General features: G+C 42.1%; 1 protein-coding gene across 1 annotated transcript in view; it reads left to right on the top strand.

Annotated features, from left to right (window-relative positions):
• Nucleotides 1-21,409, top strand: part of syt12 (synaptotagmin XII) — a 53,857-nt gene extending 32,448 nt beyond the window's left edge. Inside the window, exons 5-9 of the mRNA XM_079567403.1 lie at nucleotides 1,167-1,334; nucleotides 14,592-14,807; nucleotides 15,851-15,971; nucleotides 18,326-18,459; nucleotides 21,075-21,409. Coding sequence (XP_079423529.1) covers nucleotides 1,167-1,334; nucleotides 14,592-14,807; nucleotides 15,851-15,971; nucleotides 18,326-18,459; nucleotides 21,075-21,248 — 813 coding nt within the window. The 3' untranslated portion in view covers nucleotides 21,249-21,409. The remainder of the gene's footprint in view (nucleotides 1-1,166; nucleotides 1,335-14,591; nucleotides 14,808-15,850; nucleotides 15,972-18,325; nucleotides 18,460-21,074) is intronic.
• The last annotated feature ends 5,114 nt before the right edge of the window (nucleotides 21,410-26,523 follow it).

Here is a 26,523-nt window from a genome sequence, read left to right as displayed (position 1 = left end):
TCTTCACGTTCGTCCTGTTTTGAACCTGGTGTTGTCCCGTTGTTGAACTGCTTTAGGTCTCGTCGTGTTTAGAAAGCCAGAGGACGTCTTACATGGTGGTCAGGGATGGAGTTTTAATCAGTGTAACTAGTTTTAACAGATTTAAAATGACTAGTATTGCGTTATTACAAGAAAACTAATGAATACGTAATGATTACATGTGGACTGATGGCTGCAATGGGTGAATGGTTAAATGAATGAGTTAATGGTTGTATTTGAGTGGTTAAATACATTTTATATTCTAAATTTTGTATTGTAATTTGATTGTAGTTTGCTCAGGGACTGCAGAAGGAAACTAGCTCAAGCTCATTGCACGTTGTCCCTGTTGAAATAAACAAATAAACTAAACTAAATATGAACGTCCCTGCTCTCATTGCTCTCTGCATAACGACAATTAATTACAGTTAATAAATATGAAATATATGAATGAGGAAAAACAAAAGCATCCTTAAAGTGATAGTCTGTAAGTTTGCAAAGTGAGGAGAGATAGAGTGAAATTTGAAAGTCAACGATCATATTCTTCCTTTAAGCAGAAAGCCACTCCTAGTTTGCGAAATGAGGAGAGCAGGAACAGAATTTTCAAAAGTAAATGATCAAGCTCCTCCCCCCCTCTCTCCTGATTGGTCCTGACAGGCCGGTCATGTCAAAGTGGTGTCCCGTGGATTCTCATTAGAGATTTTATTAAAAAAAAGAATAACTACTTACTTATGGTACCTCAAATTTAAGACCCAGTCCGTCAATTACACACAATCTATTACATTTGTAAAACATTTAAACTTACAGACTGTCACTTTAAGGCAGTGGTTCTTCTACCAAGACATGGTAGAAGGTTGCCCTAGAAACTAGATGCAAGTTGGTCATTTATACTCACTACTGCCACCTCAGGTCTCATGTGTAACTGCAGCTTCTATATTAAGCTCGTGCATGAGGCACTTCAGACCTGAATGAACACCTTTGAGTGACAGTGCAGGATTTTAGAGCTCATTCTACACATGAGGACATGGCTGGAACATTTTTAAACTGCGTATAGTCCCTTTAAACAGGGCTTGTATTTTTCTTATCAGATGAAATGTGATCTTCTTTGTGCTATTGTAAATATAAACACGCTGATTGTCTGATTGGTTTAGGTGACGCTGGAGTACGAGCCGTGCAGACAGGCGGGCCAAGGCGTGGGCTTCCTGCACATCATGCTGCACCAGGGCAAAGACCTCCTGGAGCGGGAGGAGGGGGACTTCCCCGGCTGCTTCATCCGAGTGTCGCTGGGCCCCGAGGAGCTCAACGTGGGGGTCACCAGGGTGAGAGCAGGTTTCTGTGTCCTACCCTTCTCGTCAATAGGTTGATGTCATGACTTCAGGTGGGGGTTCACAGTTTGCTGACTGTAGCGACTTCTTTCTTCTCATCCTTGACTTGGCACTTCTGAATCATTTCACAAACCTCTGCAGTGTTCCCACCTGGCCTCGTAATGGAAACACTACAAGTAATAGTACAATAAGTAAGTGAGTAAAATGTATTCATTTTATGTTTGTTTTAAAATGGCCACAGTTTCCGATTTCCAACAACAAAGTCTCCATAATAGATAGAGCCATGTTTTATATGCTGGTCTATAAGCTGCAGTTGTCCACGCTGTTCCAAGTGCATGTAAAACGCCAACAGCACTGGAAATACTGGATCAAGGTGTGCTCATTAAGTATTAACAAGCATTAGTAATCATTTAATGGTTAGGGTAAGGGTTAAGGTTAGGGTTAGGTTAAGGGTTGGCTATGAATAAATTATTATTATTATTATTAATGGCCTATTAGTAAACAGATTAATTTATTGACCTTTATTTAACCAGGATAGTCCCACTGAGATTAAGAATCTCTTTTTCAGGGAAGTCCTGGCCCCAGAGGGGAATCTATTGTACATGTTTTTAGTGGTAGGGGAAACCGGAGTATCCGGAGGAAACCTACGCAGACACGGGGAGAACATGCAAACTCTACACAGAAAGGCCCCGTCCAGGTGGGAATCGAACCCGGGACCTTCTAGCTGTGAGGCAGGAGCGCTAACCGCTGTGCCACTGTGCCGTTATTAAAGTATAATAAGCAGTGTGTTAATACTTTACAAACTTTATTAATGCTTATTAATACCTTATTAATACTAAATGAGCACGCCTTAATATAAAGTGTTACTGACTTCTCCTTGTGCGCGGTCAGATTTTCCAAGAGAATGGTTTTCTGCAGGTACATTTACTTTTATTAAAGGGATATTTCAGGATTTTTGACATAGTCTCTCATGTCCTAGTTTTCCAGAGTGTTGCTGATTTCTGGAGATTTTTTTTTTGTAATTCATGCAGTTCTTATGTTTGAAGAGTTACGTAGCGCTAGGCTAATGCTAGGCTAGTGCATGTCTATGGTATCAGCTAGCCTGCATTAAAAACAGTGTGACCCGCTCCACAGAGCACCTGAGGCAAATCACTTATAACACCAGACTAACCATATAAATGTCTGTGTCAGTAGAATCATGTTTGGAATATAACTGACCTGCATCACATGAATGATCGCATTTTGAGGGACTATTTTCTAACAGATCACTCCGCCGCTGTGTAGCTTATACAACCACGAAGCTGATGCTGCTCAAGTATGAGGTGTTTTAAATGCAAAATGGTTAAAATGACTCTATGGACACAGACATGTATATGGTTAGTCTGGTGTTATAAGTGATTTGCCTCAGGTGCTCTGTGGAGCGGGTCACACTGTTTTTAATGCAGGCTAGCTGATACCATAGACATGCACTAGCCTAGCACTAGCCTAGCGCCACGTAAGTCTCCAAACAAAAGAGCTGCATAAATTACAAAAAAAATATCTCCAGAAATTAGCAACACTCTGGGTAAAGAGGAAATGAAGCCCTATGTCAAAAATCCTGAAATATCCCTTTAAAGTGTGTTAAGAACTTCGATTATATAATTCTTTACAACCCTCCCCGCACAACGACTCCTCCTCGGGAGTCTGGCCGTGTTTAGAGCCGCCCTCCTCGGCTCCGGAGTTTGATGACGGACCGACTTGGGGCTCTTGATATCTGCGCATTGCACTCAAAGCCACGTTGTAAAAATCAATAAATTAGCCGCACCGTTGTAAAAGGCACAAGGTTCAAAGAGTGGGGGAAAAGCTGCGGCTTATAGTCTGGAAATGACCGTGTTTTCTTTCTGAATTAGCTGTTTAGTATAAGTGTTATTTCGCAATGATTTTTGCAGTTCAAAGCTACAAATTAGGATTGTAAATAGAAAAAAAAGTTCAAAATATTGTTGAAAGTTTGGAGTCTGTAGGAGCTACTAAAGTGGAGATGCTGTTGCAAGACTGGAAAGAAAACCTGACCCAAAGTTTGGGAGTGCATGTGCCTGTATATTCCTCCAGTCTTTAGTCACGGCTATGGCTGTCTCCCAGAAAGGAAATGACCATGTTTGGATAACAGCATCCTCCTGTCAATATTTATGAATTAATGTTTGCGTGACAAGACAATGAGAGATGTTGTGCTATTGAAGCTATTTCCTGGAAAACTCTGCAGCAAAACATCACAAAACAAGCGTTGTGAATGGTGAGTTTGGTGTATTCAGTTCTGCGTGAACAATCGCCTCAAGTCCTTTCAACCAGTGAACAATTGTAGTCGTCTGATTCAAAGAAGCTGCTACTTTTTTTCCGAACTATAGCGAAAACTTTATTCATCCTTGTCATTTGTGCTGAGAGAGAAGACACTGAATGAACATTATCTTTTGCCTGGGTCTAAAAGAAGCAAAAAAAAATAGGACTGAAATCAAGGTGACGAATAGAGACATTGCAGTTTCACACAAAGGCCGAGAAAAACAGGTCAATAGCCTCTGACGTTCTAACAAATGCGCTCGTGGGCCGCTAACGAACCGGAGCGTTTAGAAGCATATAGAGAGGGGGGGGGGGAACCTTATGGGTCATAGTTAATTAGCAGTTAAATCATGTGGACTGTGCTGCGCCCCCGATGATGAAAGCAGCTCTTTCACAGACCGGACTGCGCTCGCTGAAGCCCCGTCGCTCACAGGGACATTCGGATTCGCTTCAATCTGTGTTTAAGACTGAAGGTCGGCCCTCAGACAGCGGGTCAAAGAGCTGACAAGCCACGCCTGACAGCCGCGCACTTTCATTTCCCCGAGTGAGCCCCCGGGGAGCGACACGGAGGGGCCCCGGTGCTTCATCTGGGACCTGATGGGATTAGGTTTGCTGTTTACTGAGGGGAGATTGGATCAGAGTAGTTCACTGGTCCTAATAAAATAATGCAACGCGTTTGTGTGCATGGTGTATTTGCTTGTTCTGGATGCGATGTGCTGTGTTTGTTAAATTACAGATGTAGGAGGACAGTGTGAATAAAGGGTACCAATGTCCGTGCCTCATCGTGGACACAGAAGGTCAGGGGCGGACTGGCCACATGTCCTGTATTCTGGAAGAGCACAGAAAGGCCACTGGCTCTAGGGCCACCGGTCTGGCCCCTCACTTTACCTTACCCTTACCCCCCGGGCGTAACCGAGCTTTACCCAAATCTAAAAGCTTAAAAGAAAAGCATTCAAAAACATAAATGTGCTGGAAAAGCCACAAAAAAGTAATGAAAAGGCAACAAAAACATGACAAAAATGCAGCGACAACGTGACAAAAAGTTACCGTCACTTTTCTAGATTTGAGCTTTCAAATGAGGCGTTACAGTGTTGATCTCCAGTTAATAAGATTTTAGATTTGGGCAAAGCCGAACTGGAGAAAATGCTCTCGGTGAAGGCGGGGGGTCAGAGGTTAACCCCTTAACTCCCACCGGAACCGAACACATTTTCTCCAGTTTGGCTTTGCCCCAATCCAAAAGCTTCTGGAAAAAAGCTGTGAAAATAGCAACAAAACTGAGACGAAAACAATGATGGAAATGTGACAAAAAAGTGAGAAAACATTGGCAAAAAAATGATGAAAAATTTATGAAAAAGTGGCAAAAATGTCACAAAATTGTCACAAAAATGTCACAAAAAATTGACAAAAAATGGACAAAAAATTTACGAAAAATGTGACAAAAAAATGTGATAAAAAATGACAAAAATTTGATTAAAAAATGACGAAAAAATGACAAAAATGTGTTAAAATTTAACAAAAACATTGCAAAAAATTTGACAAAAAATGACAAATAAAAAAATGACAAAAAAGTTAGAAAAATGAGTTGAATACCCAACAAAAAAATGATGGGAAAAAAAAAATCTGATGACGTGAGGAAAAAGATCCTCTCAGTTCAGGCGGGAGTTAAGAGGTTACATTATGTATTTGTGGAAGTGTCACATTTACGCTAATTTGGGCCAGGCTGCCCAGAGTCCAGGGCTGTTTTTCAGTCCCAGTCCGCCCCTGCAGAAGGCCATCCCACTCGAGAAGGACATACTTACATTGTGGACGCAACATTATCACCTGGTTAAAAGCTTATAACAGTATATAAATGTTAGGAAATGTAAATACTACAATAAAATGGTGAGAGTGTACAGTAGAAAGAGCAAGTTCTGTGCAGGAAATGGAGCAGAGAGCAACAAATGCACTCCTCTCTGTGATCAAATCATATCTGTATAAGAGGGCAGTAGTCCAGGGATGGCTTTGTTAATAGTGCCTCCTTGTGGTGATGGTGCCCAGAAGGTCCAGACATCATTAGTGAACCGATTAGTAAAGGTCTGATTTTGATGAGGAGGCGACATTAACAATGTGTTAAAAGCTTCAAACACAAAACTGTTGGTTGAGCATAACACGGGCCATTTTAAGATCAACCAACCATCAGCTCCCTCATCAAGAAGGCCCAGCAGAGGATGTTCCTCCTGCGGCAGCTGAGGAAGCTTAAGCTGCCGACCAAGATGCTGGTGCAGTTCTACACGGCCATCATCGAGTCCATCCTCACCTCCTCCATCACCGTGTGGTTCCCCGGCGCTACAGACGGGACAAGCATCGACTGCAGCGCGCTGTTCCATCTCTCGAGGATCTGTTCACCTCCAGGACCCGGAGGCGTGTGGGTCCGATCACAGCTGACCCTTCTCACCCTGGACACAGAGTCAGTGTCCGGCCCCTTTAACTTTTCCACATTTTGCCACGCTATGGACCACAAACATAAATATATTGACATGAAATTTTACTTGAAAGACACACACTGATTTGGAACTTTTTGTTATAAATAAAAAACTGAAAAGTGGGGCTTGTAATAATAATAATGCCAAGTTTCTCAAAGCGCTATTATTCATTCACTCCATGCTCGGTGGTGGTGGAAAGCTACTGTTTTAGCCACAGCTGCCCTTAGACTGACGGAAGCGAGGCGTGTCATCGGCCCCTCCGACCATCACCACCACTCACTCACTACATTCACCCAGGCTTCCTTGGTGTTACCAAACGGTCTCCCATCCAAGTACCAACCAGGGCCTGGTTCTCTGCGTCCAAGGTCTAACGGGATCAGGCAGAGCAAAGGCTAGAAGAAGCCATTTCGGTCTCATCTGATCAAAGCACCTTCTTCCACATGTTTGCTGCATCCCCGATGTGGCTTCTGGCAAACAAACCGGACTTCTTATGGTTTTCTTTTCAAAATGCCACTCTGCCATGAGGCCAGATTTGTGCAGTGTATGACTAATAGTTGTTCTGTGGACAGTTTCCCCCACCTGAGCTGTAGCTCTCTGCAGTTCATCCAGGGTCATCATAGGCTTCTCTGTAACAGCTCTGGTCAGTGTGTCCTTGTTCAGTCAGTAGGTTTAGGAGGACGGCCGGGTCTTGGTATAGGTCTGTAGTAATGCCATACTCTTTCCATTCCTGGTGTATTTAACTGTTCTTAGAGATGTTCAAAGCTTTGGAAATCTTTTTATAACCTAATTCAGCTTTATATTTCTCAATAACTTTATCCCGGACATGTCTGGTGAGTTCTTGGACTTCATGATGCTTCTGCTCCACAATAGAAGAAGAAGAAGAAGAAGAAGATCTTTATTTATATAGCGCCTTTCACAGACATATAGTCACAAAGCGCTTTACATGAGACAGTTGTACATTCACTCCATACTCGGTGGTGGAAAGCTAGTAGTAATAGTAATAGTCTCTTCACAGATCACTAAGACCATCACAGAGCAGCTGCATTTGTATTGACATTAGATCACACACAGGTAGACTTTATTTAGTCATTGGATCAACATGTGATCATTCAGAAATCATCATTCAGACCTTTACCTTCCGCCACAAGAACAGTTTTTCCCCATCAGACTCACGAACGATAACAAGTCCCAATAACGCTGTATCAGACCCATTGATTGGAACGTGCTTGACCCATTTTGGTTTGCTGAAAAATGGCTTCTTGGTTTCGAAAGTGTCAACGACTTTGAGGCTTTTCTTTTCACTTCAACGATCTGGGCCTCTGTGGCTTATCCATCCTGGAAAAGTTTTTCAATGTCTTCCATACTCTCAGTGCAGTCTGCCCGTAGTTCCTTTCATGCTGTCTCTGAAACTGCTGCTAACACGTCACTGTCCTCTTCAGTTTTCTGGATTTCACAAACTTCTAAGAGTTCTCCAACAAAGTGCCGTCTGCTGCCTCAAAAGTGGCAATCATATCTGGAAGGCTGGGAACTTTGTCGATGTTGTCTTCTCGTGTCTTCTCTTGGCTTCTCTTGGCTCTTCCCTAGTTATAAGTAAGATATACTCGGTGACCCAATAAAAACTGACTTTCTTTCTTAGATTAACTTACTTTAACTACTCATTCATCCCCAGATAAAACAGAGAGATCCACCCCCCAACACCAGCTTTAGAGGCCCAGTGCTGATGGGAGTCCCTCTGCAGATAGGCCAGAAGACTGTGGAGCTACTGTCCAGTCTTTGCTGGGCCTTCAGAACCTACATATGGCAAATAAATCAAATCAAATCTAGCAACAAATAAGAAAGAGATAGATAAAAGTACATTTCATTGCACTGTTGACTGTGTGTTCGCCAAACAAATCGACTCGAAGAACGGGAAGAGAAAGGACTCGGGAGAGAGGATCCGGGAGGTCACCTGACTCTGGGTGGCACTGGGTTAGAGGCCAGGCACCTTTCAGAAACACATGCACGGCAGAAAAATGGCCGATTAGGCACTTCTGATATGAATATTTAAAGGGGGTATTATGCTAAATCTACTTTTTCCAGCTTTCCATCATGTTATTCTGTCATTCCCTCATTAAAAACATGCCTGAAGTGTTGCCTTGGCACATTCACGTATTTCTGAGTAATCTGTAAAAACTGATGGCGGCCATTTTAGGGATAGGTTTGCCTGAGTCCTCCTAGGAACGCCCCCACCTCCTGGAGACGCCTCCGAGCTTTCGTCACCAGCCGAGTAACCAACCACTGCTCCTCAGCAGAACCCCCTCCCCACTGATGCCACAGACAGCGTGTGGAGGGGGCGTGTCTAAAGGCTCAGAGGTTCTTAAAGAGACAGAGGCCTATTTCAAGACATTCACTACAGCCATTTTGAGAGAGACATTTTATACAAGGCAGTTATTCTAATTTACTGCATTTACAGACCAACAGAAGGTTTGTCATCATTGTAGTGTGATATAGACTGGTGCTGTGGGGCTGAAAAAAGGAGAACACCCCCTCTTTAAACATTTTCCCCACAATAGCACAGCCACGACCAGAGACGGCTCGTTTGAAACAATGAAATCCCTATCGTTTCTGACACAAAAGATCGTGGGTCTCCATCACTTTCCAATCGCCTCATGAGGTAAAGACTACGCTTGACGTTCTGACTGAAATATGAACGCAAACATGAGAGAAAATAAAAGTCACTGCACTGAGATCAGGGTTGTCCAAAGTGCGGCCCTCGGACCAATTTTTGGTGGCCCTCAGCCTTCTTGCTGAATCGGTACATATCATCAGAGACGGACCTCTATACAACTCTAACCAAACAACTAAAATGTTATTGTGAGACAGCTGGCATGAAGGTTCAAAGCTTAGATAAAGGTGTGGGGCACAATTAACCTCGTAAGCCCCGCCTTAACCGAGTGCATTTTCTCCAGTTCAATATTACCCAAATCCATAAGGTCCATAAGCCTCTGGGCCAGTGTGACTCCTCATTTGAAAGCTAAGGCCTTTTTCCTTGCGTTGTCTCCATCGCTTTTTTGTGGGTTTTCATCACATATTTTCTACATTTTCATCACTTTTTGTTGCTCTTTTGTTACTTTTTTATTGCGCTTTTTTTGTGACTCTTTTGGTGCGTTTTCGTAACACACTTTGTCACTTTTCCATCGCATTTTTGTCACTTTTCTGTTGCTCATTTTTGCCTCATTTGTTGCATTTTCACCCTTGTTTTCACCTCATTTTTGTTGCTATTTTGACAATTTTTTTCAAGAAGCTTTTAGATTTGAGTAGAACGTGTGCTCGGTTCAAGTGGGGGTTAAGAGGCTAAAACCTCTGCTAGTCAAAAGGTTTCACGGCACTAACCGACGACCTGTGGCCCTTCACCCCGTGTACGCTTCTGTATGCGGCCCCCCATGAATAAATGTTTGGACACCCCTGACTTAGATGAAGCGGAGAATCCCTGGCTAAACGTCCGAACGGCTTCTAAAGATCTTTCATCGTAGCGTTTGAAACTCCATTATGTCGCATGATTTAGGTTTGACTCGGGTTGAGACAGAGAAACGGGCCGATCTGCTGCACCTGTGTCTATAAAACTGCCGGGAAATTCGACAATCGTCAGGTTCGGGAAGGATTTTTCAACTCATATTGTATTATCATTATGTTGAAAGCATTTGAACGAAGGTTGTTTTCTCCGTGTGGATTGGTTTGCACTTTGATGCCATTTTGAAAGTGTTGTTTGTCTGGACCTTTTTCCTTTTTGGGTCTGGCCTAGATGCACTCTATTATATTTATTTATTTTGTAATTTGGACCGGAATAATTGTAGTCTTTTGTGTTATTCTCTCCAAAGAAACTATTGCCGCAATCTGTTGAAAAAATGAAAAACGCTCCAGACAGAAAGTATCGTGTTGGTGGAAAAAGCCTGGAGGGTGTTTTGGTCCCAGTGCATTTGTAGGATAATTTTACACCCAAAATGCAACGCTTGGATCGGCGAATTTTGTCGAGCGCATTAATGCTATTAGTAGTATTAGTATTGATGTGTTGCTATTCGTATTTTTAGATAATTAGCGCTGTAGGCGATGTGTTTGCTGTGTTGTTGTAATAATGCTCCAGTCTTCAGTGACCACTTAATATTGGGCTGTGGACCAAACCAAATGCTGACATCAGCTCCTGCTCCGGCCAGGACTTCTCTCTCTCTCCCTTTGCTATCTCTACTTCTCTTCCTCCCCCCCTCTCTCTCTCTCTTTCCCCCTCTGGCTTTCTCACTTTCCATCTCTCTCTCCCCCTCTATCACTTTCTTGATCTCTATATCTCCCCCTCACTCTTTTACCCCTCTCTCTCTCCCCAGCTCGCTTTCATTCCCTCTCTCTTCCCCCCTCTCTCCATCTCGCTTTCTCCCCCTCTCACTTTGACTACCGCCCTCTCTCTCTCTCTCTCTCTCCCTCTCTTTCTTTCTCCGTCTCCCCCTCTCTCCATCTCGCTTTCTCCCCCTTCATCTCTCTCTCCCCCTCCCTCTCTCTCTACCTCCCTCTCTCTCTCTCTCTCTTTCTTTCTTTCTCCGCTTCCCTCACTCTCCATCTCGCCTTCTCCCCCTTTCGTCTCTCTTTTTCTCTCTCCCCTCTTGCTTTCTCTACGTCTCTCCCTCCCTCTCTTTCTTTCCCCCGCCTCCCTCGCTCTGTCCCCCTCTCACTTTCTCTACCTCCCTCTCTCTCTCTCCTTCTTTCTTTCTCCGCCTCCCTCACTCTCCATCTCGCCTTCTCCCCTTTCGTCTCTCACTCTCCCCCTCTATCACTTTCTCTCCCTCTCTCTCTCCCCTCTTGCTTTCTCTTCCTCTCTTCCTCTCTCTCACTTCCCCCCTCTCTACATCTCGCTTTCTCCCCCTTCCGTCTCTCTCTTTCCCTCACTCACTTTCTCTACCTCCCTCTCTCTCTCTCTCTCTCTTTCTTTCTTTCTCCGCTTACCTCACTCTACATCTCGCTTTCTCCCCCTTTCATCCCTCTCTCTCTCCCCCTTGCTTTCTCTTCCTCTCTCCCCCTCTCACTTTCTCTACCTCTCTCCCTCCCTCTCTTTCTTTCTCCGCCTCTCTCACTCTACATCTCGCTTTCTCCCCCTTTCATCCCTCTCTCTCTCCCCCTTGCTTTCTCTTCCTCTCTCCCCCTCTCTCACTACCCCCTCTCTCCATCTCACTTTCTCCCTCTTTCATCTCTCTCTCTCCCCTCTCTCACTTTCTCTCCCTCTCTCTTTCCCCCTCGCTCACTTTCTCTACCTCTTTCTCTCTCTCTCTCTCTCTTTCTTTCTCCGCCTCTCTCACTCTCCATCTCGCTTTCTCCCTCTTTCATCTCTCTCTACCCCTCACTCACTTTCTCTACCTCTTTCTTCCCTCTTGCTTTCTCTTCCTCTCTCCCCCTCTCTCACTACCCCCTCTCTCCATCTCACTTTCTCCCTCTTTCATCTCTCTCTCCCCTCTCTCACTTTCTCTCCCTCTCTCTCTCCCCCTCGCTCACTTTCTCTACCTCTTTCTCTCTCTCCTTCTTTCTTTCTCCGCCTCCCTCACTCTCCATCTCCCTTTCTCCCCCTTTTGTCTCTCTCTCTCCCCCTCTCTCACTTTCTCTCCCTCTCTCTCTCCCCCTCTCGCTCCCTCTACCTCACTCTCCCAGTCTCTTTCTTTTCCGTATGGCGCTTCCTCTCTTCCTAGCTTTTTTTGGGTTTACCCACAGTGCATCTGTCAGTGTTCCTTATGCCATGTTTTATTTGTGAGTTCTGGGCTGGTAATGCATTCTGACTCCTTTATTCTCGCCTCGAATAACTCCTCCACGTTCTAACCTCTGATGTGAAGCATATTTAACATTCACATTCATACACCAGAACTATTTCATGCAGTTAGATGATAATAAGTGTTTTTTAGATCAATGGAGACACTATAACAAGTCCATAACAAAACAAAACAAGACCTATGATCTAAATATCTGCACAGGGAGATAATAACCACTAGCCGCAGTATATTAGCCACTCTAAGATGTAAATACACTTAGAGTAGCTTGGATGCTATTCTTAGCCCCGGTCCATGTGTAGTTGCCTGGAAACCCCCGCTGAAGGCTGTTTTACTCCGTGCTCAGTGTCACAGCAACAAAACGCCGTGGCCACTGTCTCTGCGGGAGCTGAAGAGCGCACGGCGGGCGAGGCCAAGCAGCCCACGGACACTTTCTATCCCAGCACTTTTCTATGAGTGTGTCCAAAAAACACAAGCATTTAGCGGCTAGTCTTCCTATAACAGCTCAGGGTTGTGTTATGTTAGATCCATGGTTGTAGCGTTGCACTTTTCTGGACCGAGATGTCTGATGTATTTCCTGGGATCTGCTGGAGCCACTCCTCCAGTTTGGGGGTCACTGCCCCGAGTGCCCCAACGCCCACGGGCACCACTGATGCCTTCACCCTCCAGGTTTTCTCCAGCTCTTCTCTGAGCCCCTGGTGTTTCTCTAGTTTCTCGTGTTCCTTTTTCCTGGTGTTGAAGTCTTGGTGATGTTTCCTCTGCTCTTTGTCACCACCACAATGTCCGTCTGTATCTGGAAGTCCCACAGGATCTTGGCTCGGTCGTTCTCCACCACCTTTGGAGGTGTTTCCCACTTTGACCTTGGGGTTTCCAGCCCATACTCTGCTCTCTTCCTCACAGGACCAAACACTTTGATCCCACCAGGGAGACTACAGTGCACACTTTCTTAATGTCCCCGGACTTTGAGAAGAAGAGAAATTGTGTCTGCATACATTACATACCTCAGTTTTTAATACTGTGTATTTCCCCTTTAACATAATGACAGCTTGGAGTCTTCTGTGGAAGTTTTTTTTTTTTTCTGATGGTAAAGTGGTCCATTCTTTTTCGCAAAAAGCCTCCAGTTCCTGTAAGTTCCTGGACTGTCTTGCATGAACAGCACGTTTGAGCCCTCACCATGGCTGAATGATACTGAGGTCAGGAGACTGAGATGGACACTCCAGAACCTGCACTTTGTTCTGCTGGAACCAGTGGCATCAGAACCACCTCCACATTCACAGTAGGAATGGTGCACTTTGCTGTTGTCAACAAGGCCTTGATGAGCATCATCCATCCCTTCATGTACGTCGTCACTTTGTAGATATTTTCACGCTATGACTCAGTCTTGTCTAAACCACACAGTTCGTTTGCAGCCTCTCTCCCACTTCTCGCTCCATATTTTTAATCCAACTCTGAGTCATTGTCAGAGGGGAAAAAAGTGTTTTGAAAGTCTTTATTGCGAGGCGCAAAGTCGCAAAGGTTTATTTTCAAAATGAATGACGCACAAAGAGACAGAGACGGAGCGAGGGAGAACGCGCCGCTCACAGCAGAGACACTTGAGGAGGAAGAAAGACGTATTGGGTTTCTGCGAGGAGCGGACGGGCAGGATTAACGCAGCAGCAGATGTTACAGCTCACCACATCCTTCTGTTGAGCTCGACTTGTTTCTCTCAGGGAGGCCTTGTCTTCAGATGTTTTATTCCCCTGCTCTTGCGGTGACAGTAAATCTCTGTAGAACTAGGGTTACAAATACTTACATGGCAATTACAGGTACTTTTGCACATACATCTGTATAGATAATGGCAGGTTTTATAAGCTATAGGGATCAAATTGATGAGACCAGAGGTACAGTATCCAAATTATTTACTCAAGTAAAAAGTTACTTAAAAAAGAATTCTGATATGTCCAAAGAAAACATAACAACAAAAGAATAGATCAGAGGGAAAAAGATAAACGCAGGAATATGATTTACATATACATTAATTAGGTTTCGAAATCCCCTGAAGTCTCTCGCTTTACTCACGTCGAGCAGAGAAACCAAATGTGAAAATCAAGTATGTTTGTATGTTTTGTATGTCATCATTTGTAAATGACCAAACCGAAATAAACCAAAATAATAAACCGAAGCAAGAGGACTGTTACTTCAAAAATAACATGTATTCAAGTAGAAGTAAAAAGTAGTCCAAGGCAGCTAACAGAACTGTCATTGATGTAAGGAAAGGCTGCATTGTCGGGATTCCTTTGGTGTATTGGAACTTTTAGACAAACAACTACACGGAACAAAAATATAAATGCACAATGATGCACAAAAATATAAAACATGCACTGAGATTTAGAGAGTTTTGTGAACAACACTTGAGAGACATTGGTCTAATGATTTGTCTTTGAGTTCAGCTAATGAAACAATGGGAGCAAAAACAAAAGAGTTGCGGTTATACTGATCAGTGTACAAAATGAGGCACTGTTATTCGCTTTCATTCACAGTGTTTGTTTTAACAGTTGCACAAACATATATTTAATTCAGAATAATCCATCTACTCCTTCTCCCTGTCACTGTTGCTCTCTTTGATCTGCAGACTTTGTGAAGCCTCACGAGGCGACTGCAGCTGTGATATCGGCTCCACTAAACTACCGGACTGATCGACTGCCTGACTCTTCTTGTTGCAGGTTCAGACCAACGCTTTCACGGTGATCTTCGACGAGCGCTTCTCCGTGCCCCTGGACATGTCCACGCTGGATGAGTACAGCCTTCGATTCGCCGCGTTCGGGATCGACGCGGACGAGAGGAACATCAGCGCCGGAGTCGCGGACCTCAAACTGTCAGACCTGGACCTGACCATAAGACCCTTCAACGCGTGGCTCTACCTGCAGGACGTCAACAAGGTCAGTCCTGCTTTTCAGCTCCTTTAGTCCAGGAAAGTCTTTGTTTAGTCTGAGTTCAGCACAAAGTCATTCAGTCAACTGTTGTGTTTCCGGAGTTAAAATGGATGGATGTTAGAAAGTGGTTCGTCAGATGTTCGCAATCATAGACTCGCACGCTGCTCTATCTCTTTCTCTTCCCACTCTCCAGTCTGAGTGTTGTTCTTAACTAAATAAAGTAACGGTATGAAAGCAAAAAGCATATTGAGGAATGTGCTGACAGCGCTCTTAATATACAACCTCAATGCAACGATCAAAGGATGAAGAGAGCGGGCCCTATAAGGAAAAGCCATTTTCACAAAAATGTTGATATAATTCTGTAGAGCTTTTACTCTCAGACTTCCATCATTCCAAAACATTTCTTCACCAGTAAGAAACAAGAAATATGTTGTGAAAAAATTATGATTTTTTTTTTAATGTATAGGGAACTGAAGCCTGATACCAAATACTGTGTTATTTGACCCACAGCATTTGTGGTTTCTGAGGCCCTCTGGTGGCAGCTTTGGGAAAGATCACTCAGTCTATTCAAACAACTGTACAAATGCATTGCATTTGTAGCTTGGTAGTGCAAGATACCGAGCTTCTCCTTCTGCTTCTTCTTCAACGCCGATTCTTCTTCTTCTCCTTCGACGCCGATTCTTCTTCTTCTCCTTCGACGCCGATTCTTCTTCTTCTCCTTCTGCTTCGATTCTTCTTCTTCTTCTGTTTCAACACCGATTCTTCTTCTTCTGCTTCGACGCCGATTCTTCTTCTTCACCTTCGACGCCGATTCTTCTTCTTCTTCTCCTTCTGCTTCGATTCTTCTTCTCTTTCTGCTTCGACGCCGATTCTTCTTCTCCTTCTCCGCCGATTCTTCTGGACCCATTCTGGACATTCACTTGCATGCACTTATTTGGTGGATTTACAACAAAAACATGCCATTGTAACTTTCTTATTATCTTTTTGACATCATCCAGACTGCATCTCTGTCCGACGTTTCTAAATGAATGTCTCTGCTCTCTGTGCAGGCTGTGGACGCTGTGGGGGAGATCCTGCTCTCGCTCAGTTACCTCCCGACGGCAGAGCGCCTCACGGTGGTCGTCGCCAAGTGCAAAAACCTCGTGTGGACCAACGGCAAAACCACAGCGGGTACGGAGTTCAGCTACTGACCTCACTGGGAATATCAAATGAACTAACATCCATTCTCCACAAGGATGTGTTTATAAGACCCGGCCAAACATGTGCAACACAAGCAACAAATCAAATAAGAAACAATAAAAACAATTAACAATCAGCTCAAGGATCCTACGAACAGTCTCAGAGAGAAGTTCTACCCAGGTTGTTTTTTAAAAAATTGTGAAAAGGACAGGTGCCTAAGCAGATCCTTGTGGGACTCCTTTGTTGATGTTCATAAAGTCCGACTTATCACACACTGGGTTCTCTCTGAAAGATAGTTCCTGAATGACTTAATCACCAACTGTTGTTTTCTGCACCAAGGATTTAAGCAACATAATTTTGCTTTCTCTGTAAACGTAACTGTCAACATGGCCATAACGCAGCAGCAGATTGGACTTTTTTGCTGTTTTTTAAGGCCCACTCTCATCCAAATTGCATTAAAACATGAATTTCCTCCACATCAAGTCCTCCTAAACACACGCATGACCCAAGTGACTCAATAACGGAGTCTGATTTTGGTAAGTACGACAGCAACATTAGATCCTAAAGGACGGAGCTAATGGTGCGCTCGTAATCGTTCCTTTAATTGATGCCATTGTAATGTAATTGACGCGCTCCGCTGACAGCGTGTGCGGGTCTGCACATCTGCTACTGTAAAAGCTTTAATGTAGAGGTTTTCACGCTGTGCTTTTTTAATGACAATGTAAGAAAATAAAGTAAAAATATCTATCTTCACTAGTAGCACCAGTAAACACCAAAGTCTTGTATTTAAAGGGGGGTATTCTGCAAAATTGACTTTTTCAAGCTTTCCATCATGTTATTCTGTCACTCCCTCATTAAAAACATGGCTGAAGTGTTGCCTTGGCACATTCACGTATTTCTGAGTAATCTGTAAAAACTCTGATGGCGGCCATTTTAGGGATAGGTTTTTGTCACATTTTTGTTGAATTTTTGTCATTTTTTTGTTGAATTTTTGTCACTTTTTTGTTGAATTTTTGTCACTTTTTTGTTGAATTTTTGTCACATTTTTGTTGAATTTTTGTCACATTTTTGTTGATTTTTTGTCACATTTTTGTTGAATTTTTGTCACATTTTTGTTGAATTTTTGTCACATTTTTGTTGAATATTTGTCATTTTTTGTTGAATTTTTGGCTGACGGCGGCCATTTTAGGGATAGGTTTGCCTGAGTCCTCCTAGGAACGCCCCCACCTCCTGGAGACGCCTCCGAGCTTTGGTTACCAGCCGAGTAACCAACCACTGCTCCTCAGCAGAACCCCCTCCCCACTGATGCCACAGACAGCGTGTGGAGGGGGCGTGTCTAAAGGCTCAGAGGTTCTTAAAGAGACAGAGGCCTATTTCAAGACATTCACTACAGCCATTTTGAGAGAGACATTTTATACAAGGCAGTTATTCTAATTTACTGCATTTACAGACCAACAGAAGGTTTGTCATCATTGTAGTGAGATGTAGACTGGTGCTATGGGACTGAAAAAAGCAGAACACCCCCTCTTTAACCTCCTTAACTCTTAACTTTTGTGGGTGTTCAACTCATTTTTGTCATTTTTTTGTCATTTTTTTTGGTCATTTTTTGTACATTTTTTGCATTTTTTTTGTCAATTTTTTATCACATTTTTGTCATTTTTTGTCATTTTTTTGTCATTTTTTGTCAATTTTTTGCATTTTTTGACAAAGTTTTATCACACTTTTGCCGTTTTTTTGTCATTTTTTGTCATTTTTTTGGGTCATTTTTTGTCAATTTTTTGCATTTTTTTGTCAAAGTTTTATCACATTTTTGTCATTTTTTTGTCACATTTCTGTCTTTTTTTTGTCATTTTTTGTCAATTTTTTACATTTTTTGACACATTTTTATCACATTTTTGTCATTTTTTTGTCATTTTTTTGTCATTTTTTTTGGTAATTTTTGTCAATTTTGTGAATTTTTTTTTACAAATTTTTATCACATTTTTGTCATTTTTTTGTCACATTTTTGTCATTTTTTTTTGTAATTTTTTGTCAATTTTTTGCATTTTTTGACACATTTTTATCACATTTTTGTCATTTTTTGGTCATTTTTTCGTCTAATTTACTGCATTTACAGACCAACAGAAGGTTTGCTCATCATTGTAGTGTGATATAGACTGGTGCTATGGGGCTGAAAAAAGCAGAACACCCCCTCTTTAACAAGTAAAACAAAAAATGTTGTGTATTATTGGCAGATTTGTCGGCCTATATGCTTTTTTTTTTAATTAGGTTTAGTTGCTCAGGTGACATAACTTGGACTTGGACTTTGACTTCATGTATTGAAATTGTCACGCATTTTCTTTCAGATCCGTTCGTGAAGGTGTATCTGCTTCAGGACGGGAGGAAAATCAGCAAAAAGAAGACGTCGACAAAGAGGGACGACACAAACCCCATTTTCAACGAAGCCATGATCTTCTCCGTGCCCTCCCTCGTCCTCCAGGTGGCGCACTACTCACCCACACTACCCTTTTGTGTTGCAGCTTTAAAGACTCACTGGGGACTGTGTGCAGATTAGATCACAGATAATTCCCTTCGCAGTGACAATGAATGACATAACACATAAAGTACAGTTGTCCTTTTGCAGCGTTACGTTTCTGAGCAGCTTCATTGATCGGAAAGTAAATATGGAACGGGTTCAACAGCTAAGCAAATATTGAACCGTCTTCTCATGTCCTCTTTGGTAACTTTCATTCATCGGTTGCGTAGCTGCTATTTTCTCACATTCAAATAAAGATCCCTGTAAAATAGCGTGTTTAATTTACCGAAACATACAAATAATGATTGTGATTTTATCTACAGCGCTATAACTGTAATACGCTACATAAACTCTGACATAAATCCAGGCCGTGAACTGCTGACTCATGCCCACGAAGCAGCAGAAACAGCTTGTGTAACCGGAGAGAGCGATTAGAAAAGGCAGGGTGAACTCGCTCACTGCTGGCTGAGGGTTCGCGTCATCACCTCACAGCAAGAAGGTCCCAGTGAGGTCGATGTCAGACGGATAAACACTGGATTTATAACTTTTGGAAACTCAACTTATTGCAAGGCCGTGGGAACCCGGGGTGCTGAGGGCGCTGCAGCATCCCCTGGTGGGTAGTTTGTGAACTGCAGGCAATATTAACCCCTTTAACTCCCACCTGAACCGAGCACAGTTTCTCCAGCTTTACCCCCCAGTCCAAAAGCTTCTGGAAAAAAGGTGTGAAAATAGCAACAAAACTGAGACGAAAACAAGGATGAAAATGTGAAAAAAAGTGAGAAAACATTGATGAAAAAGTGTCAAAAAATTTACTAAAAATTGACAAAAAATGACAAAAAATTGACAAAAAATTGACAAAAAATTGAGAAAAATTTGACGAAAAATTTACAAAAAATAGACGAAAAAGTGACAAAAAATGACAAAAAATTGACAAAAAAGTGAAAAAAAATTGACAAAAAATTGAGAAAAATTTGACGAAAAATTGAGAAAAAATGGACGAAAAAGTGACAAGAATTTGACAAAAATGAGACGACTGCCCAACAAAAAAAGTGATGAAAAAAAATCTGACGTGAGGAAAAAGATCCATTTAGTTTTGTAGGTCTTTCAAATGAGGCGTTACACTGGCCTACAGGATTTGGGTAAAGCTGAACTGGAGAAAATGCTCTCGGTTCAGGCGGGAGTTAAGAGGTTAATAAATAGGATTTATGCACAGAAAAAGTATTTTGGGGGTAAATTTTGTCCCTCAGCGCCCCCTAACTAAAACATCTTCCCACGGCTCTGACTTATTGTGCTTTTTTTTTGTCCTCAGTTCATTCTGGGCAAAGTATTGCAATCCCTTATTGACGATTGCAATGCAGTATTGCAAGACAAATTGTATTGACCTCTGAGTATCAGACCAGATTCACCACATTACAAATCAGGACACAATGGGTGTATGTGGCGGGAGCTAAAAAGTGACTGTTTCTCCCAGGTTTGAACGGTAAAATTGTTTGTAAAAGTCAATTCAAATTTAAATGGTCCATAACTCTGGTCCATGACTTTAGAGCTTTTTTATTGGTTCAGTCACTAAACTTCATGTTTGATGCACACATGGCCTGGTTAAAAAGTAAATAAATAAATAAAAACTAGGACTGAGCTTGTACAAAACTGGCACAAATCCAAGGGGATATGGGACAGAGCCTTTCAAAGCTGGGACGGCCACGAGTAAACTGGGACGTCTGGTCACCCTAATCATTAGCCTGGCATCCAGACTAATCTCCGATGTTTATTCATTAATAAACAGGAGACTAGTCTGGCGACCCTGTCGTAGAAAAGCTACTGCTGGAGGCGGGACTAGTGTGGGACGACCGAAGCGCAGCAGCCAATGAGAACAGAGCGGATGTGACGACAGAAACAGCCACAAGAAAGTTGTCGTCATTCGGACATTAACGATGGCGCTCCTGCCACACGGAGTTCAGGAAATGACTTCTGTCGTTTATGTCAGAAAAACTTAAGAATACAAGCAAACCGGAGCATTACGTGAAGCTTGTGTTGAAAAACTACAAAACAAAGGCGCAACAACGTGACGTTCAGGAGCTGCTCTGATTGGTCGGTCGGCTCCACATCTCTGCGTCACTTCCTTTGAAAGCGCGAGTGTTGCCAGACCCTCTTCTGTAAAGAAGCGGAGTCTGGTTGGCGAGACTACCTAATCATACTACTAAACATTTTTCAAATAGTAAAACTAAAGTATATTATTCATATTAATGATGTGCCACAAATGGACTAAGCAATGCCAGACCGTAGACTGTACAATAGCGATGGACTAAGCCCAGGCCAACTGAAGCTCAGTCATGCTAGCAATTTAGGTGAGGTTTTGGAGCCTATTTTCAGAATAAACAAAAAATACCAAAAGGAAAAAACACGCAGAGGTAGAAATGATACGTTTGTGTTCAATAATGACTTAAAGAGGGGCAGCAAAGTTTAAATGGAAAGTCTATTGCTTCTATTTGCTATGAAGCTTCCCGCAGCTAACAGCAATGCCACTGCCATGCTTTTCCACAATCTATGAGCCAGACAAAACCTGTTGTGTTTTGTTTTAGGAGCTGTCGTTAAGGGTAACTGTTGCTGAGGCGACGGACGATGGGCGGGGCGAGAACTGTGGTCACGTGATCATCGGTCCAGAGGCGAGCGGCATCGGCATCACCCACTGGAACCAGATGCTAGCCACGCTGAGGAAGCCCGTGTCCATGTGGCACCCGCTGCGCAGGACCTAGACCTGGCCTTTGAGACGACTTATCACAACTGATTTATTTTACCTGGACGCTCTTTTGTATTTGTTTTTATGTCCGAGCTAGCAAAACATTGGGTCTCATTCATGAATGCGTTTGTCAGAAAAGATTTGCGAGAACCACTTAGAGAAACTGCGGGAGAATTGTTAGTCTTGAAGCAGGGGCGGACTGGGACTGAAAAACAGCCCTGGCCTCTGGGCAGCCTGGCCCAAAAAGTGTAAATGTGACACTTCCACAAATACATATGTGAACCTCTTACCACTCGCCTGAACCGAGAGGATCTTTGTCCTCACGTCATCAGATTTTTTTTTTCCATTTCCATTTTATTTGTCATTTTTTGTCACATTTTTGTCACATTTTTGTCATTTTTTTGTCATTTTTTGTCACATTTTTTATCATTTTTTGTCATTTTTTGTCACATTTTTGTCATTTTTTTGTCATTTTTTTGTCATTTTTTTAATCAATGTTTTTGTCACATTTTTGTCACATTTTTGTCATTTTTTTTGTCCATTTTTTTGTCCATTTTTTGTCAATTTTTTGTCATTTTTTGTCATTTTTTGTTAATTTTTTGTCATTTTTTGTCACATTTTTGTCAATTTTTTGTCAATTTTTTGTCACATTTTTGTCATTTTTTTGTCAATTTTTTGTCATTTTTTTGTCCATTTTTGTCACATTTTTGTCATTTTTTGTCATTTTTTAATCAATGTTTTTCTCACATTTTTGTCATTTTTTGTAAATTTTTTGTCATTTTTTTGTCCATTTTTTGTCCATTTTTTGTCATTTTTTGTCAATTTTTTGTCATTTTTTGTCAATTTTTTGTCACATTTTTGTCATTTTTTTGTCAATTTCTTGTCACATTTTTGTCCATTTTTTGTCCATTTTTTGCCATTTTTTGTTAATTTTTTGTTAATTTTTTGTCATTTTTCATCACTTTTTTGTCACATTTCCATCATTGTTTCTGTCTCAGTTTTGTTGCTATTTTCACAGCTTTTTTCCAGAAGCTTTTGGATTGGGGCAAAGCCAAACTGGAGAAAATATGCTCGGTTCAGGTTCAGAGCAACACTGTAACGCCTCATTTCAAAGCTAGAATCTTGAAAAGTGATGGTAGCTTTTCGTCACGTTGTCGCTGCATTTTTGTCATGTTTTTGCAGCTTTTTCATTCATTTTTTGTGGCTTTCTGGCCTGTTTTCCGCCCCTGTCTTGAAGTGCCTCTTGCAAATCTTTCATGAATGAGCCCCACTGTAGTCATGATTGATCTCAGAGCTGGAAACGTTTTACCACTAAATAATCCTCAACCTGAAACAGACACAGTAGAGCCAGTATTCCTGAAGCAGTACCTTCTTTTACCTGTCAACGATATCCATGAAAACTGGAGAAAATACTGTATTTCTCGGTCAATGACACTGCCTATCCACACTGCCCTCCTCTAATACTTGCACCCACGGGGCTCCAGACTGAAACCAGTGCGGTGCCAACTGTGGAGAGCCAAGTGTAATTGCTAAAATATATTTATTTTGTATCTATGAGACGATAACACATAAAAAAAAAAAAGAGTAAACGCTTTTGTGGGCTAAAGTAGTGCCCTTTTATTGATGCACCTAAAGGAAAAGCTTAGGTGCAACAGTGAAACCGAGTCCAAAGTCCAAAGTCTGGAGCCCTGATGCTAAAAAAAACAGTTAATACTTTGTTTTGGAGACTGACCGAGTTCACTAATGCTCGGTGTTTATTGTCCAGATGTTAGAAAGTCTTTACTGGAATATTTTATTACTTTGCTCCATTTTTTTTTACTCTTTTTTGTTCCGCTCCTCCTTACCAAGGGTGCCATTATTAGCGGTGGACTCGAGGATGATTTATTTCAACATTATACAGTGTCCAGTGTTCAAATTGCTAAGGCTGCAGTTATTTAGTAAACAACCACAGTGCGTGCATGATTCTGATGGAAGTGAGGTTTTTTTTTTTACATATTGTTTTTTTCAAACTCAAAGCTACATCAAACTGAGAAGCTGCTGGATTGAAGTGTCCCAGGTGAAAAATGGGTGTTATGATTATTCCTGCCCCAATCTAAACATTTCATCTCACGTGTCTTGTTCAGTATTGGTCGGGTTCCCACTTTTCTCACACTGGCAGTGTTTCTGAGCGCTGAACACCTTGTATTTCTGGACACTTCCGGTCGGTTACAGCTGCTGACGACGACAGCACTGGTAGATAATGGATCTCTAGTGGCTCCGCCCTTGATTTATGGTGCATTCATGTGGACTGGGGAGCTCGTTTTCCCGAGATGTGACATCATTGTCCCCAATTGGTTTGAAAATGATGATTAGCGCTTAGCTGAGCTTATCATTTAAACGTGTTAGCATCTCAAAAGCTAAACGGTAGTTTTGTAGTTTAAAAAAAAAATCACGTAAATTTACTTTTTGCTAACGTTGATGTCGGGCATTTCACTCGCAATTTTGTTACTACGAGGAGGACGACAGCTCATACTAAACTCAAGAAAGTAGCAGTGTTTAACTAAAAGGCTCACACTAGATGATTAAAGAACAAATCAGCTGATTTCCGCGGGCAGGTGAGGAAGTCGGGAAGCTCGTCTTGACCCGAGTTCTCCAGGACCACATAAAGGCACCATTAGCTTCAGTCTTTGAGTGTTACTTCGTTTTTTGTTTTTGCTGTAAGTAAGTAAGTAAGTAAGTAAGTAATCTTTATTTATATAGCACCTTTCACAGACAAAGGCCACAAAGTGCTTCACAACACAGTTAAAAGCAGAAATAACATACAATATAAAAAGGGGTCAAAACAGCACAGAAAACAGAGCAGCCCAAAAGTAGCTAATTAAAAGCTTGGACAAATAAATGTGTCTTAAGTTCGCTTTTGAAAGAATCAACAGAGTCAATACAGAGCAAAGAGGGTGAAAGATCATTCCAGAGCCTGGGAGAACAGCCTGGAAGGATTCTGATCCACAGACCTCAGAGCCTCACAGGGTGTAAGGCTGGACCAGAGCACTGATATAAGAAGGAGCCTGACCGTGCACGGCTCTGAAGGCTAGAACCAGAACTTTAAACTTGATCCTAAAGGACACTGGCAGCCAATGAAGCTGTTTTAAAATAGGAGATATGTGGGTCCTCCTGTTTGTGCGGGTCAGAACTCTCGCTGCAGAGTTTTGCACTAATGGCAGTCGAGAAGCTCCTTCTTGTTAAGACATGAAAACAAACCGTTACAGTCGTCTAAACTTGAAGACACAAATGCATGGATGAGCAGCTCCAAATCATTACGTGCGACCATATTCCTAAGTTTAGAGATTTTCCTTAGTTGAAAGAAGCAGTTCCTGGTTAGCTGCTCACAGTGCTGCACTAATGACACGTCTTTGTCAAAAATAACTCCCAAGTTACGAAGGCTTGGTTGTTGTTAACTTGCCTCTTGTGACTTTGGAAACAAAAGGTTTGATGGTTCTGTGGTCCCATTCCAATATTTTTTTTAGATTTCATGAGGGGTGCAGCCCTTCTGATAAGCTTTCAACAGTTTTTGGACATTTCAGTGTCTGACAGATGTTTTTCCCTTTGGCCACACTTCCTTGCTGGTCATCAATTAGGACACTTCAATCCAACAGCTTTTCAGTTTGACCTAAAATGTGAAGAAAAATCACAAGATGGTATAAAAAAAACCTCACGGGTTTAATAATTATGCACGCACTGTAAATGTCATGTCAAAATGGTCTTCTATTGTGTGTACAACCTGACTAGCCTAAAGCTTAGCCATATTTGATAACAGACATCTAACAATATGTGGAGGAAAAAAAATGAAAATGTAAGATTTTTCCAGATTCATGCTGACGATGAGTTCAAACTCAAGTTGATCCAGTGACTTGGGGCCAGTATTTTCAGGAAACAAACCCGTGCGTTTTTCTAATCCAGACTTCAGCCTCCTCGGCCTCCCTGATAGACTCCGTGTCCGTTTTCAGCCAGGTCTTCAGTTGGTTCTATGGGATTTGCTCGTGTGATACGTTTCTGCGGCGGGACGGGTAAACAATAGAGGCTTCGGTTCCCGTGTCATGGTAGCGTTTTTGTGGGTCTTTGAGAAACACATCCAGGTTACTCTTTATCAGGTGAAAAATTGTAATTTGTAGCAGCTGTTGTTACAGGGTTGGCCGAATTATCATAATACTCAACGCTCGCTCGCCCTGTTGTTAGGTTCACCTCTTCTAATGCTCGGAAATGTAAAGAGTGAAAGCAAGACGTTTAAAAGCATTGGAAACTACTGTGGACCTAATGATGTGGTACAGTGAGTGTGTCTTTGACCATAACAGGCGCAATACGAGTTGGCTTTTGAGAAAAAAACAGAAAAAAAACAACAACAACGCGTGTAAATATTGATCAGTTTCTTCTAATTCTTGCTCCATCCGTCGCCAGCACATTTCTACTCACACAATAAATACCTGTCGCCGATCAATGAAGTAATATCCAAACACCTCTGGGATTTTAACACGTGATGTGAACTGTACTAACCTCTTCATACGTCACCGCATCGACACTTTGAATGGATCTTCGTTCTCACCTGACACTTTGTTACTTTTCGTGATAAATGTCACACTCCGGGCTGGAATCCGATGGAAGAAAAGACTGTGTTGTGGAATGGCCCGGTGGTCACGTGTAAGGCAGCACGTGGTATACAGGATTTTTTCTTTTTTAGGTTTTTTTTGTTCATTGTAGTGGTTACTGACTTCTGTATTTCTATTGTTTTTGATCGTAAGTATCTCAAGTGTCTAAGTGTCTGATCTGGGCTCTTGTTAGTGCTGCAAACTCGCTCTTTACAGGATGGCAGGGGGAAGCCGGGGTTGATTTCTAGGAATGCTTTGGTTAGGGATAGGTGTCAAACTAAAGCCACACCGCGTACACTGCAAAAAGTGAATATCAAGCATTGGCTTAAATGACTCGAATTGACGAAATGTTTCTTGTTTTGAGCGGTTTTCACTCATTTAGACACTTTTCCTGATCGGACCGAGTTTCCTTTGCTTGTTTGAGGACATTTCACACCAGTTCTAGGGTAAATCTCGCTTGAAATAAGAAAGTAAAATTGCCAATGAGATAAGACCAGAGAAAATGACCTGAAATGAGGACGAAATGTATCGAAACGAGTCAGAAACATCTCAGAACAAGTGAAATAATCTGGGACAAATGCCCAACAACTTCTTAACTAGTCAAAACAGCTAAAATGTGGATTATTGTGCTCAGATTGAGATGTTTATACTGATCTAGTTAATTACTTTTTG

This window comes from Gobius niger (assembly GCF_951799975.1).
Source record: "Gobius niger genome assembly, chromosome: 12".
NCBI classification, from domain to species: Eukaryota; Metazoa; Chordata; class Actinopteri; order Gobiiformes; family Gobiidae; genus Gobius; species Gobius niger.
Note: the sequence above shows the minus strand (reverse complement) of the source record. Positions and strands in the feature narration are given on the sequence as shown.